The 14,867-nt window shown below is 35.6% G+C and overlaps 1 protein-coding gene across 15 annotated transcripts in view; it reads left to right on the plus strand.

The window, feature by feature from the left end:
• CCDC171 (coiled-coil domain containing 171) overlaps window positions 1-14,867 on the plus strand; it is a 217,685-nt gene that overhangs the window by 42,422 nt on the left and 160,396 nt on the right. For all 15 annotated transcript variants that reach the window (XR_007373821.1, XR_007373820.1, XR_007373822.1 and 12 more), the window contains one exon: window positions 10,417-10,519. Coding sequence is in view for 9 of the 15 variants with exons in the window: in XM_048930579.1 (XP_048786536.1) it covers window positions 10,417-10,519 (103 nt within the window). In the remaining 6 variants the exon portion in view is untranslated. The remainder of the gene's footprint in view (window positions 1-10,416; window positions 10,520-14,867) is intronic.

Genomic DNA, 14,867 nt, shown 5'->3' on the forward strand with positions numbered 1-14,867 from the left:
TCATTGCAGAGAATGTTATATCTTTCTAGCATGCCCTTTTCAGTCTACAGTCCTTGTTAGCTGCCACTGTAAGCATATTTATTTCGCACAACATATTGTTTTTTTCTGCAAACATTTGGCTTTAATAAATAACTAGTTTGAATGTGACAATGCAGAGGATATTTAGATGTATTTTACTGAATTGTTTTCTGGAATCTTTGTTTTTTCTCTTTTTTTTGTTTTTTCCATGACAAACTGGAACCTTCCCTCTGTCTCTGCTCACCTACGATTGAATAATGACTTTCCCGTTCTTTTGCATAGCAGTAGGGATAAAGCAAATATCTTAGGCATTCTGTGTAAAATCTTCAGCTATGTAGAAGCATTTTCAGTATTTCTGTACTTCATAAATATAAACTGTGTTTTAATACTGGACTGCAAATTTCTCGTTTTTTCATTTCCTGGAGCTGAGTTTGGAAGGTAAAAGTAGTCGATTCCCTCTTGGTGGTAGATATTGTAATGTCAGTGAAAAGGAGCAGAGGTCTGCTTCAGAGGATCTGTAGACACGTTGCTATCTCCTGTTCAGATAATATGAAAAGTGAAGATGTTTTAATGGGTGATGTGTTTGCAGTCTGTAAACGAAAACATGGTGAACAAGTACACTTGATAATTGCAATTTCCTGGGCGATGGGTAGCCAAATAAGTGAAAATTGGAAATTAGATAGCATTGAATTGGAAAAGAAGCTTGTAATTGCCTTTTGTGGTAAAAATTGCTAAAGGGTTGTGGATTCTCCATCACGAATGGTGAATCAATATTGTGTGTGATTTCTGTAAAATTCATATACTTTAGTTCAGACAAGAATTAGTCCATGGAGGTCTATAGCCTGCGTTTATAAATAAAATCTGATTAAGTACTTAGGATCAACTTATTCTGTCCTCTGGCAGAGTATGATCCCTCTGTGTTCTGTAATACAACAAAGATAAACTAAAAATTGCTCTGATATTTTGTGCCCGGGTATTTAGATTTCTTGTATGTCAGTCCTTGCTCTTCTCAATGTTTTGGTGCATTTGGTCTCCTCATTCAAACTTACGCTGGTTGGCCATTTTTACAGTAACTACAAAATTAGTGTGTATGAATGGCAAAGCATTCACTTATTCAGTGATTTTACATTTTGCCGTATAGCTAATTACTGGCTTCACATGATATCAAATGGTTCTTCCTTTTTAGTTGGAGTTATTCCATTGTTCTGATACCCAGTTCTTGAACAGTTTCATAATGTATGTTTGAAAACCAAATGAAAAACAAAGCCTTCTTCATTTTGGGAAAATCTCAGCAGATTCTTTCATACAAGCAGTAATATAGTAAGAAACAGTTGCTGGCCTAGAGAAATCATATCGCCTGGCACAAAAGCAATATGAAAATAGAAAAGCAAGTAAATCCCCTAACTACTATCACTAATGACTGGTGTGTATTCATATACATGAAATGCAAATTCAATATGACATATTTCTACCATGAACCTTTTGACACTTGCTAGCAACCATTGTGACAACAATGAATGAAATGAAACAAGCTTTTGTTTTGTGCCATTAATAATATGATGCTATATCTGACCAAAAAAAAAAAGAGCAAATTCTGTGGCTGGTCTAGGTTTCTGGTAATGACTGAAGTGTTTAAATAATGCTTTTGAAATGAACATTACATTATAGAAAGATAAAAAGCAGAATAATTTGTCTCAGTTAAGCAAGTATCTTGTGCAAAGAACTAGTCGTTTGAGTTGTTACACTGGAATTATTTCAAACCAGAAGTCTATCTTGAGCAGGTAATAAAAATAATCATAATTTTTGTGGAGTTGTATTTGAGATACCCTATGGGGCTAGGTTTTTATCACCTTGGACGACTTTGTATTTTTCCTGAGACTAGGTATTTTTTTGGGAAGCAGGAGTGGCTGTGTGTGGTCGTGTTTATTCAGTCTGGACAGCTTTTTTTTTTAAATTATTTTTAAAAATTTTTGTATTTTTCCCAAAATAAAAAAGCAGAACACTCTGGCAAAAGGTAAGTATATATAGCTTGTCAAGTAGTGTTATCGGGCACATACTGAAGTTGTGTGAAAATGCCAGTCTGTTCTCTTTCTTCATTTTCCTTTCTGCTTCCTTGATCCATTTATTACTTTCCTGTATTTTATACTACTGTTAGACAACCTGAATATGGACGTTGCACTTCAGGCTCGTAATCTTATATTGGTTTCTAACTGTACTGCCGTAATGCAAGTTAATATTTTTGTTTGTAAAATGTCTTGGGAAATATAACCAATTAGTGAAGGCTGTTTGTTTTTGAAGAAGTAAAGTTGCACGTGAATCAAATACATTATTTGGAAACTTTTTATTTCAAAAAAGAACTTTCTTTTAATGACTCAATTGAATGTATAGTAAAGTAGTTACGCTGCTTTTAATTTTAGATATCAGCATGTGATAGAAGTTTACCAGATATTTGCATGGATTAAATGTGGTAGAATCTGCTGGTATCAAACAAAACTGCTTATGAATGTTCAGCATGAGGAAGCTCTCAAGATTTCCATTGTGTTCTTACTGAGGAAATTGGTCTCAAGCTTGTCATTATTTCCAGCTTGGGCTTTCAGAAATTTTAGCTTGAGGAACAGGAATTTGGAAGAATGGGCATTGTGATTCAGAGCTGGTTTTAAATTGAAACAGTCCCAGCTGTAATCCTGCGCCATTGAAAGAATAAGTGGTGTCTTGAATAGGTTTTAATTTTACTTGAGGTATTTACATTTCTGGCACCTAGTAGTGGATGAATATTAATACTTTTTACCAGACAAGAGGGAGATGTTGAACCATTATTTTATGTGAAATGTATATTGAAATTTGAGGAACTTGGCAGTTCACAGGAGTGCATATTGGGAATTTGCAGTCATGAAGAATAGTGTTTTTTCGGGTAAACTTCCTTAATCTGGACGTATTGTGTATTCATTTACTCCCCTTTGTATAGATACTGTCAGGAGTAGAATAATTATATAATTAGTGTATAAGTAAGGTAATAGATTACGTACAGAGGGTTTTTTGCCTTGCAACATATAAATCTTTCAGTTGTGTGCAATCATGTGATGTATATATTTAGGCCATCTGTAATAGTCTTGTAAGCTATTATGAGCTGAAAGTCAGGGCAGGATTGTTAGAGAATCTATTTCATATACATAGGCAGTAGCAATTATTCTTTGATAGTAGCTTTCTATGTATTGATTGAATAGAGCAAAAATTTGTACTACAAATTCTATGGAGTAGACTCTGCTACTCAAAGGCAGAGGTGGAATTTCATCTAGATAATTTACTGTGAATAGAGTTTTTTGTTGCAAGTTTAAAAAAACCCAAAAAACAAAAAGCTCAAAACAAAACCTAAAACCCAAAGAGTGTTTGTGATTTTTTAATGTTATATTGCCTTATTTTTACTGTTGCGTTACCTTGTTTTATATTCTTGTTTTGCTTGCCGGAACTCAGGGCAAGAGTGTTCCTACTTCTGTTGTCCTTATTTAAATAAATAAGTTTAATAAATCATATTGATGTCCCAGTGTTTGAAGATAGGTGCCTAAGAAGTACTTTTAAAGTTGTTAATTCTTGAGAAATTTTCTCTGATTTAAACAACCAAAAAATTGTCTCCAACCAAAACTTGTTGCAGAGTTCTTTGTAGGAAACTAAAACAACTTAAGTTTAAAATTTGAATATTTTTGATTATTTTTATTTCAAGTTATTAAATCTGAGACACTGTATTTCCTGAAAAATTGGATTTAATTTACTAGGCACATCTTAAAGGCTCCTCTATAGACTTTCAAAAACTCTAGCTAACATAAGAAAACAAAGGAAATTGATGAAGTATTTTATAGCTAGATAACTTGATGAAAAATTAGCAAAAAAGAGAAAGATAGATATTGGGGATTATTTTAATGCTGTAGGTCATGCCTGATTACTTAACTATGCTGCAATACAGACTACCACTTGAGTAAAACTAAGTTTTGTTAAGACTTTTTGGAACAGTCTTTTGGAGCTATTTCTGTCATTGCCTTCCTTTGGCTCCCTTAGGGTCATGCTTGGTAAATGTTCTGATGCTTTTGTAAAGCTTGGAGAAGAGGAAGCTCAGGGGAGACCAGATTGCTTTATAGAGCGACCTGAAAGAGGGTTGTAGCAAGGTGGGAGTCAGCCTTTCTTCCCAGATAAGTAGCAATAGGAGGAAAGGTAATGGCTTCAAGTGGCTCCAGGGGATGCTCGGGTTGGATATTAGGAAAAATTTCTTCTCAGAAACAGTGGTGGAGTATCAAAACAGACTGATCAGAGAAGCTGTGTAGTGACCACCCATGGAGATTTTAAAGAAAAGGCTAGATGTGGCACTGAGTGGTATCTCTTAGCAGGCATGGATTGATGGAGGGACTAGATGATCTTAGAAATTTTTTCCAGCCTTTGTGATTCTATGATTTACCTAACGTCTTTTCAAGGAGTAGCTGGACGTATGCTGCTGCTCGGTGGCTCTGTGGGTGTGTCTGGCTTTTGACACACGCTCCAGTGTAAATGATGAGACCTGGACAGCACACTAAGGGGCTGAATTAGTCTATGTGCAGTAGGATCGCACAGGAAGTCCCTGTAACTAACTGCAAATAAGGCAGACAGTACTCCTGAGAATATCACTCTTGGAATAACGTCCAGAGACTGCATGACAGGATCCTACTCTACTGTACGATAGATCTGGAGTTCTGTTCAGATGATTTTGGAAGGACCTCAAACTCTTGCCTACATGTTTATTCTTAGATGCACATTTTCAGAATCGAGTCATAGGGGCTATTACTGAAGTACATATAGTAGGGTTTATATTTACTTCATTCAACATTGTTGTTTACTCTTGGAAATCACTGAATACATCAGTGGGACTTGGCTCCTGGAGCTGATTATATAATGATGCTAAGATAGAAGATTGGTAATTAATGAGAATACTTTTGCAATCACGGTAATAGGGTATTGTCCAGATAAATGCAAATGCTTCTGGAATATTAAGTGTAATTCTGACAGTGAGTGGAATAATTTGTAAGTAGTAGTTTTCCTATTACTTATTCAGTGCTTGCAGTTTTCTTTAAATAAGAATAACTAGCATCTGGATTTTTTTCCAATGGTAATGAAAAATGTTTAGCTTCTATTTAATCTCTTGAAAAATGCAGTTGTGTTTTCAGGTCGATGCTTATGTCAATGTTTGGTGAAACACATTCTTCTGCCAGAACCTCTTCTGTTCTGAAGGGACATTTTATCGTACTAAGAGCCTTCTGACTTGGAGAAAGGACTACAATCCAGAGTCTATTCTAGATTTCTGAATTACAACTTTACTACCATATTGTTTGGTTTCTAGCCTTTCATCCTGAATATTTTCAGAGGCAGAGAATGTTTGTGAGGAAGAGGAAATACTTCTAATGTGCTTGGAAAATTTCAAATTCTAGGGTGTTTTTTTTTGAGTGTAATTAGGCTTCTTTAAATCAGATATGATAGCGGAAACGGTATTTTCTCTAACTAGACTATCTTTTTATCTCTTCCTGAGAGTACCTTCCCTTCAGAATAATCACACAAAGTTGCAGAGTCATTGTGGCTGGCAGGCACCTTTGGAGATTGTCTAATGCACTCAGTGTTCAGATCAGGGTCAAGTGAATCAGGCTGCTCAGGACGGTGTCCAGGTGGATTTTGAATATCTACAAGAATAGAAACTCCACAGTGTCTTTGGGCAGTGTGTGCTAGTGTTTGACCATTGTCACAGTAAAAATGTTTTATTCTTGTTTTATATGAAATTTCTTGTATTTTAGTTGATGTTCATTGATTCTTGTCCTGTGTCTGAGCACCACAAAGAAGTGTCTGGCTCCCTCTTCACTTGCTCTTGTCAGGTACTGACATTGCTTGAATTCCCCTGCGCCTTTTCTTCTTTAGGCTAAATAGCCCCAGCTCTCTCAGCTTCTCCTCATATAACAGATTTATTTAATCAGCTTTGGCCCTTTGTTAGACTTACTTCAATAAATCTATGTCTCTCTTGTACTGAGGGACCCAGAACTGGATCCAGCACTGCAGATGTGTCTTAGCAGTACTGAACAGAATGTGAAACATCACCATCCTTGACCTGCTGCTAATATAGACCAGGATATCACTGACTTTCTGTCCTCAACATACATTGCTGTTTCATTGTCGGTTTCATGGCATTTTAGTTCCTTTTTTCTACAAGTTACTTGAACTGCTACGTGTCTTTATTCTTTCTCAGATGGAAGACTTTGCACTTCCTGATTTTGAACTTCCTGAAGTTCCTGTTGGCCCATTCCTCAAAAGGGAAGACCTATTTTCAGGTCTTTCTGAAGGGTAGTGCAACCTCTCTGGTGAATCAGTCAATCCTTTGAGTTTTCTACCTGAAAACTTACTGAGAGAGCTCTCTGACAATTATCCCAGTCATCAATGAAGATGTTAAACATCTGCTAGGATTCTGACTCCATTGGCTTTATGCTGCTGCTTACAGCCCTCCACAGTTGTCCTACACTTCAGCCAATTTTAAATCTACTTCACTCTCCACTTAAATAGTTTGCCTGTGAGGATGTTATGGGAGGCAGTGTCTATAAAGACTTATGAAAGTCAAGATAAACAACTTTAATTGCTCTCTCCTTTCTGCCTTCAAGACAGATGGCTCATTGTCAAAGGCTGTCATATTACCGAAGTGAGTATTCCACTTTCTAATATTTCTGATCACCTTTTTGCCCTTCGTGTATTCAAAACTGGCTTACAGGATTATTTGTTCCATCAGTTTTTCAAGAATTAGTGTGAAACCAGCTGACCTTAAGTTACTCACATATCTTTTTTTGTCCTTTGCTTTCTTGCAAACTTCAGGATTGCATAAGAAATCCCTATAACTAACTGCAAATAAAGCAGACAGTACTCCTGATAATATCACTCTTGGAATAATGTCCAGAGACTGCATGACAGGATCCTACTCTGCTGTATGTACACTATGGTGTTCTGAAGAATTTAGAGTGGCTTGACAATGACGTTGGCCTGCTAGCTCAGAACTTCTGAGAGCATCTCATCATTGTTCAGATGTTTCTTAACCTTGTCTTCCCCTTCTGAGGTTAAGTCTTATCGGTCCAGAGTTTACCACTGGTCTTAGGAAACTGGGATTCATGAAGGCAAGACTTAGCATTAAAGACAGTGGTAAAGATGGTATTGTGGAAGCCTTTTCTGTGCCCTCATCATAAGATCCCTTTCCCACTTAAGCAACAGGGCCATGTTTTGCCTACTCTTCCTTTTACTGTTGATGTACTTGAAGGCACGTTTACTACTGTCCTTGTAGATTAAATTCTGGGTAGATTTTGGCTTTCCTAATTTCATCCCTCTATGCTTTGACAGTGTCTCTATCTTCCTTCCAGGTCACCTGTCTCTCCTTCCATGTCCTGTGTGCTCTCTTTGTATGTCTGAATGTAGTCAGGAGGTCCTTGTTCATCCTTACAGGTCTTCAGTTGCCTTTGATTTTAAAAGGATTATTTTCAAGGATCATCTCCAACCTGAAGAATGGTTGACCTAAATGATCATATAGTCGAGCAAAGTCAGCAAAAAGCACACATTTTGTGAGTGCTCTTTCACCTCTTTCTATTGAAGTGGGCTGTGAAACAAGCTGTCATTTGATTTACCTTTTGAGGTAATCTAGGAAACATTCACACAGGAATGACATCTTGTAATGTAAATGCGGTGATGGATGGAGGTTCTAGCAGAGAAGTAATCTCATCTTCTGGAATTGGAGCTGCCATTTTATTCAGCAGCTACAATTGATTGTGTTTGACTTGTGTACTCTAGTGGACTCTATTTTCCTTTTCAAAGTAGAGTTATGTATGCTCACTGTGTTTGACACACTTGAAGAAAGGAAATCTAAGGGAGTTACAGCTACTGCCATGAATGCCATTGCATGGAAACTTGTGTAGAATAGAGAATTCCACTCTCTTTAGGAGTGGGCCGTGCCAAGTATGGGAGGAAGCGGAAGTTTTAGAAAGGGAAATTCTAATTACCTCTGAGGAGTCAAAAAAACAACTTCACCAAGGATTCTGATGTACTTAAACAGACTGCCTGCAGGGGTTGTCGAATCTCCATCCTTGAGGACACTCACAACTTTCCTGGACATTGCTCTGAACAGCATAACCTTACTTCAAGCATGGCCCTGCTTTGAGTGGGGAGAGGGACTGGATGACCTCCGGAGACCCTGTCAGCTTAAATTATTCCATGATTTTATGACTCTGTGCATTCTTACTAGGTTCCTGTCAGTGGGACTTAAGAGATTAGATCAATATGTTCAGACCTTTTTGGACTCCTAACCAGTGTCTGGATTTCCAACACTATAGTTCACAATATTTTTCTTAGTTTCTAGTAATGGAAGAGAGTGAAAATGGGATGTAGGAAGTATACTAAATTCTTTGCAGCTGAAGTGTGGAGAAACTGGCTAGTCTGAGGATTTCCCTTTGATCTTTGTTCTGGTGTAAAAGACTGAAATTGGCATACAGAGTATGAATGCAGTTAACAAATAAAGCACAAAGAAGCAGTGAAGACTAAATAAACTGCAATATTCTACCTAAATTGTGGTAAGTTAACCAAAATGAAAAAGAAAAATAAAAAATAAAAAAAATAAAAGAACTCTCACATTTGACTTTTCCATGGGAAAGGATTTTTTTTCTGGGAAGGCTGAGTTTGACCTTGTCTGTGCTGTGGTTGTTCATGTAAAAAGAGTATTTATTTCGTTATGATACTGATCATGTTGTTACATTATCTTATTTGTAACATGTGAGTCTTTCAGATGTTATCAGTGTGTGAGAGTAAATGGATTTAATATATTCACATCCTGTAAACTATTTTTACTGGATTTTAACAAATCCAAGCTCGTTCTACATACAGAATTCTACAGAGTAAGAATTAAAACCTCACTTTTTAAATATATGGAAGTGGTTTGGAAATTTTTTTTTGAACAGTAGTACAAATTCCCACATAAGGAAAGGCGTGTAAATGCTACAGGGAACCTAACATTGAAATACACATATGAATAATATATTAGTTGATATACAGTACATATAATTAAAATTGAAAGAGTAAAGCAAATTTATAAAATATTTAAACTGAGTAGTGAAGAACACTGCAGAGAATTAAATACATGTCTTTTTTTTTTTTCTTTTTTTTTTTGCCTGCCAGTTATATACTATCAGTATGTTGCAGTTCTCTGAGGAAGGATGTTTTCCATACTTAAGAAATTGATGGGGTCTTTACATGTGCAGTGAAGCATAACTAAAGCAATAGTTTATAGATATTGTAGAAAACAGTAGGATTTTTTTCTCACTACAAGGAGGATGATCTTTTGTAATCACATAGAAGTAGAAATTACTAAAATGGGCGCTAAGAGTTTATAAAATAATAATTAAGAGTGGTGAGACATCTTTGAACTTAATCTTTGTCATTACGGAATTATGAAATTCTGAAATTAATTATGAACAATTATTTAAGTCTAATTTCCTCTTTTTTTTAAATCTCCTGAGATATATCACATCATGTCTGTGTTCTTCTAAAATTATGCATTTTGTTGAGAAATCAAAAGCGTGTACGCCCAACAGGATGCTAGTCTTGCCTAGAATTGTAGATGCATCTGTAATAACAGTCTTTGAAAGCTGCGTTTTAAAATAAAATATAAACCTAAAGAATGATTTGTTAGTCTTTAAATTGTGTTGATTAAAAACTCCTCTATAGTACAGTTAAACTTAATGGAAATCCAGTATCTTAGTTTGAAGAACAATGAACAAGTTTCAAAGCTTTCTTTAAGAAAATTCAGAGCTAGAAACTGATGACCTCTGCTGCTTCATATTCCATCCATAAGGAAGAGTTTTTGAGACTGAGGAAATCACTATCGAGCATGAAAGATACTAACAACTGAAGTAGACAGATTTGCAATGAGAATAGGTGTGGGATTTGACAGAGCGCCAAATAATGAATTTCTAGCCTGTCTGCCAGTAGTTTGTTGTCTTTCTGGATGTCCTTGTAGGTTATAGCGGTAGATTTCATTGCTTTCATTGTTGGACAGTGGTTAATTAGCAGTCATTAAGATATTTTTAAAGCAGCAGAAGATTAAGACTAGTTTTAAATACAATCATTTTTTTATTTTTGTTTTCACTATTTGGAGCTTATACTTCTATTTTAAACAGATTTCAAGGTTCCATAAAACTCTGTTAATTATTTATGGTGATATTAGCTCTCTTGACTTAAGAAAAGGAGTGACAAATATAATATGAATTTAAATTTCAATGGCAACAAGAATATTGTGATCTGTACTGCTTATGCTTTTGCTATTATAATGGATTTCTTTTTTCCCCTCTTGTTTGCATCTCCTGTCAAATAAAGGCCAAGAAACACCAGGTCTTTGTAACAGAGACATACGAAAACAACATGATGGAGCTGAAGTTACTCTTGGACAGCTTTGCTATGTCAGGCCAGCGGACAGCAGGTTAGTTGAAGGTATAAAATGACAGATGCATCTGTCAATGTTCCAAAGTCACTACATTGTGGGAATTCTGCAGATGCCTCTTGCATTCCCTCTTCTCAACATGCTTTGATTTGATGACATGATAAGAGCAGTTCTCACAGCAGTCAGATGGCCTTGCTAGCTGAGAAAGGGTGACGGAATGTGGACTTGCTGTTGTCAGCCCAGAGCTTGATTTACAAATGCTGGGGTATATGTGATCGGTCAGAAAAGGGCTCACTTGCTGTGCTCTAAATCCAACTGAGAAAAAAGTCCTTACAGTATACCTGCAAAGGGAACAGATGTTTTGCCTGAACTGAGCCAAATTCAGAGGCAACCTTCAGCAACATAAAGGTCATATATTCAAAAAGGTTGTGTAGGACACATGATATAGCACAATACTTTTTATTGTTGATTCTGCACTAATATTGTCTTGCATTCATTTGATTAATATAAAACAAAAAATATTTTTCTGTTCTCATTAAATGAATTTTAAGTTAATGTTTGACACTCAGCAAACTGCCATGTGCTTAAACATTCAAAATGGTGGCTAGGAAATTGTATTTTAATGTGGAAGTTGTTAATTTCTTTAAGTGAAACTGTACACTTTTTCTATTTTAAATTATCTAAAAATAATTTTATGTATATAAATCCTGCTAGACATGAAGAACTTCCAGCTGCCGGAGAAAATAAACTAGGAAAAAAAACCAAAACAGATAAAAAGTTGCTTAAAGGGCAAATGAATTTATTTTATTTAAATTGTGATGATAGATTTCTGCAATGTTGAGCAGCAGTGGGTGTAAAAGGTGATGTAGCACATCTGAGGACGGATGTGTGTATATCCATATATATAATCATCTTTTTTAGAACTTGGTACTGTTAGAATGGAATAGAGAAACCTAAGACTTTTCATCCTCAAAGACCTAGCCTTGCATTTGTGATAAACTGCTTTCATCATATAGTCTATAAAACTTTCATTTGGAGACTGGATACAGATTTATTCTGTAATTACAAATGTAATTCCTGTGGGTAATACCTATAGGTTCTGTAGGTTTACTATAGATATGTCAGACTGAAAAGCTCTTCAAAACTTTGTTTTCCTCATTCTTGCAAAGTTCCACATGCCTAGAAGGGATTCTGCAGTTCTGGAGGGAGCTGGATGCTGCAGCCAGTGCATAGTTCCAAAGCAGTAATTGTCTTCTGGGTAGGTTTTCTGCTCACCCATGTGATAAACCTTCCAAACAACGGTTTTGATCTATCTTAACTGTGATTTGGTAATTTCAATATTAATTTGCTTTGTTGTTTCGAGTAAACTTTGAAAGAGCTTATTTAAAGAGAACTGTTGACTAGACTATTTGTTCTACAGTTTTGCTGTGCTTCAGGGTGTGAAATTATTAGCAAGCATTTTTAACACTATTACCCTAATGTGTTGTACTTACGAATGTATTATGTAACAATTCATTTCATTTAAAAAAAAAGTCTTATTTTAAATGAGAATGCCTTGTCAGTAAAAGTGAAAATCTTCAATAAATTGCTATAGTCCAGTTGGCAGAAGTGGGAAATTAGTGCTACATGAGCGGTTTGTTGGGAATTCCTTCTTTCTGTTGCATTTTTTAAGCTTCCATCTCAAGTGGTTGAAAGTTTTACTTAAAAATCTGTCAATATTAAGAGTTCAGCCTCACCATTTAGCGCTGATAGTTGTGATGCTTTTTGAGCTACGCAGGAAAAGGAGACTTTATATTTGTTAGGTTAAGGAAAAAGTATTTTAAAAAGCTATCTTTTCCATTTTTATTCCCAAAAGAAGAAGTATTAGCCTACATCTTCCTCTTTTCAAATAACCTTCATAAGCATTCTTCAATGTTGTAACTCTTGCTGGCCAGTTTGCATGATAACAGTTTGTCCCTGTTCAGTTTGTTATGTACTGTAATTATTCAACCATAGGACTTGTGCTTGGTGAAGTTTGTCTTAATTTCAGGGAAAAAAAAAAAAAAAGTAGTTGAATTAATCTGGGGAAAACAAGAAAGTAAATTGACTGTGAACAGGTAGGAGTGTTAGCTTCTAGACTCAGTAGAAAGTCTGAAGGAGTGGCTGTAAGAGTATTCTCACCTATTTACCTCCTGTCAGAATTCTATAGAACCTGGTATCTTCTCAAAATTCTTCCCTGAAACTCTTAGATTTCTGGGCAAATGCTTCAAGTAATGCTTTTTAATTCCTCATTGCTGAAGAAGGGCCAGTAAGATAATACCATTTGGATTATGTTGCATGTCTCTTGTAAAGTTGTACAGAAACAGACAAATTTTGGCCAGTAGTGGAAGTGTAGGCTTGCTTTCAGCTAATGGAGGAAGGTGGAATCTGGTATTTCTGTTGGCAGGCTGAGCTGCCAAAAAACAGGGTTTCAGTAAAGGCAAGGAATGTCAGGATAGAAAGTTTACTGGCAAAAGTCTGTTCTTGGCAGCTATTATGTAAATTAAGACAGTTCAGAGACATGTTTCAGGGACGGCATTGCAGTTTGGGGCTTCAGAAATGAAGATAAATTATTTGGAGAGCTTGTTGAAAAATGTGTGTTGGAAGACAACCCCTGGACTGAATTAATGAGTACTAAATTGATGATAATTGTGTATTACAGCGTCTTTGGAGTGAGAAATATAGAAGAATAATACTTCTCTTTTTTTTCTTTTTTCTTTTTTTCTCTGTGCAGTAGTATTGGTGCAAAATGTTCCTACAGTGGGTAATAGAAAGAAGTCTTGAGACAGCAGGACTGGAGTCCTGGGCATTCCTTGCTTTAGCTATGGTGACAAAACATTTTATGTTTTTTTTCATGTAGATTTTAAATTAACATTTTGTTAACTCAGTTTTGGTTTAGGGACTTCCACTGAAAAGATCTGGCTTTTCCCTGACTCTGTAGACCTTTAGAAGCTGCAGTAAGTACCTGTCTGCTGAAGGTACTTGACACTACAGGGGAGCATTCTGTGCTTGAGATATGCATTCTTTCTATATTCACTTTTATGCTTTAGAGCAGATCTTGCTCCCATGACTGAAATAAAATTTACAAATCTAGATTTGTTTTTCGAGGTGTGACTTTAACAGTAATGGCTGGCTAGAAGGAAATGTTAGTGTTCCATCTGAATGGTACTCAGACATATTCTATGCTTCTTTGTGTTAAAGGGCTGGGAAATAAGCCCATAATTAAAATTTCAGGAAGGTCATTGGCTTTCTTACTTGCATGTATGTGTAGGTAGCAATGGTGTGTTATATGTAATCCGCAGGATAAATCATTTTTGTATAATACATGGAGTAATATATCATTTGGAAACACTAGCCATAGTATTCTTAAAATTAAAAAAAAAAGATATCCAACAACTTTTAAATCTGTAAGGACACCTTCTCTGACTGACAGAATTTTATGGAGGTCTGTGACTGACACAAGAAAAAAACTTGGAGTTCAGTGCCCAATTTGACTCTATGAGCCACCTTGGATAAATTAAGGTAGTGGAAAAGTAAGTTTCAAGGATATCATTACAGGTTTGGACTTCAGATACATTATTTGAAGAGCTAACTGAAAAATAGAGTGAGAGGCAACCCCTAGATTGACTTAATAGGTATTATTTTAAATTGATGATAATTGTGCATTACAGGTTCATTGGAGATAGAAGTATGGAAGAACAGTACTTTTTTTCTTTTTTTTTTTTTCTGTGCATTAGGACCACTGCAAAATGTTCCTACAGTGGGTAACCTGTGCATCCTTAACTTTAAAGCTTGAAGAAAATATATTACTATCTGTTACAAAATAGGTTTGTAAGTGTTGCATATTAATATTAACAAATCCAAGAAGAGGAATTTGTCAATAATCTGCTGTTTTGCTGTAGTGCCAGTAAAAAATGGAGAAGTTTGTTCACAGAATTTTAATATCAGCTGACATCCTGTTATGTCATCTCTTTATCAAAACTGTGTTGTTTTACTTTCTTAGCACACTGTACTACAGGTTTTGGGATGTTCAAACTTGTTCGTAAGTCCTAATTGAGGCCACCAGATCAGAATTCTCTGTCTAAAGGTTGAATAAGTAAGTGTAGTTGTGCGATGTATCAACATGAAGATTTATAATTGAAACATTATGAAGGACTCTGCAGACAGATAATATATATATATATATTATTTTTTCCTTTGGAATGAAAATCATTTAAAAGGTTTTTAAGATTTGTCCAAGCTTAACACTTGTGTGATCTTTGGCTCAGTAAAGCTTTGAGTAAATGATGTACTACATTATAATTTACATGCTTAGTCGCAACAGTGGAGTAATGTCAAGAAAAGTGTAATGTTCTTAACTTTCAGGCAA

Source organism: Lagopus muta, chromosome Z, assembly GCF_023343835.1.
Source record: "Lagopus muta isolate bLagMut1 chromosome Z, bLagMut1 primary, whole genome shotgun sequence".
Lineage (NCBI taxonomy): Eukaryota > Metazoa > Chordata > Aves > Galliformes > Phasianidae > Lagopus > Lagopus muta.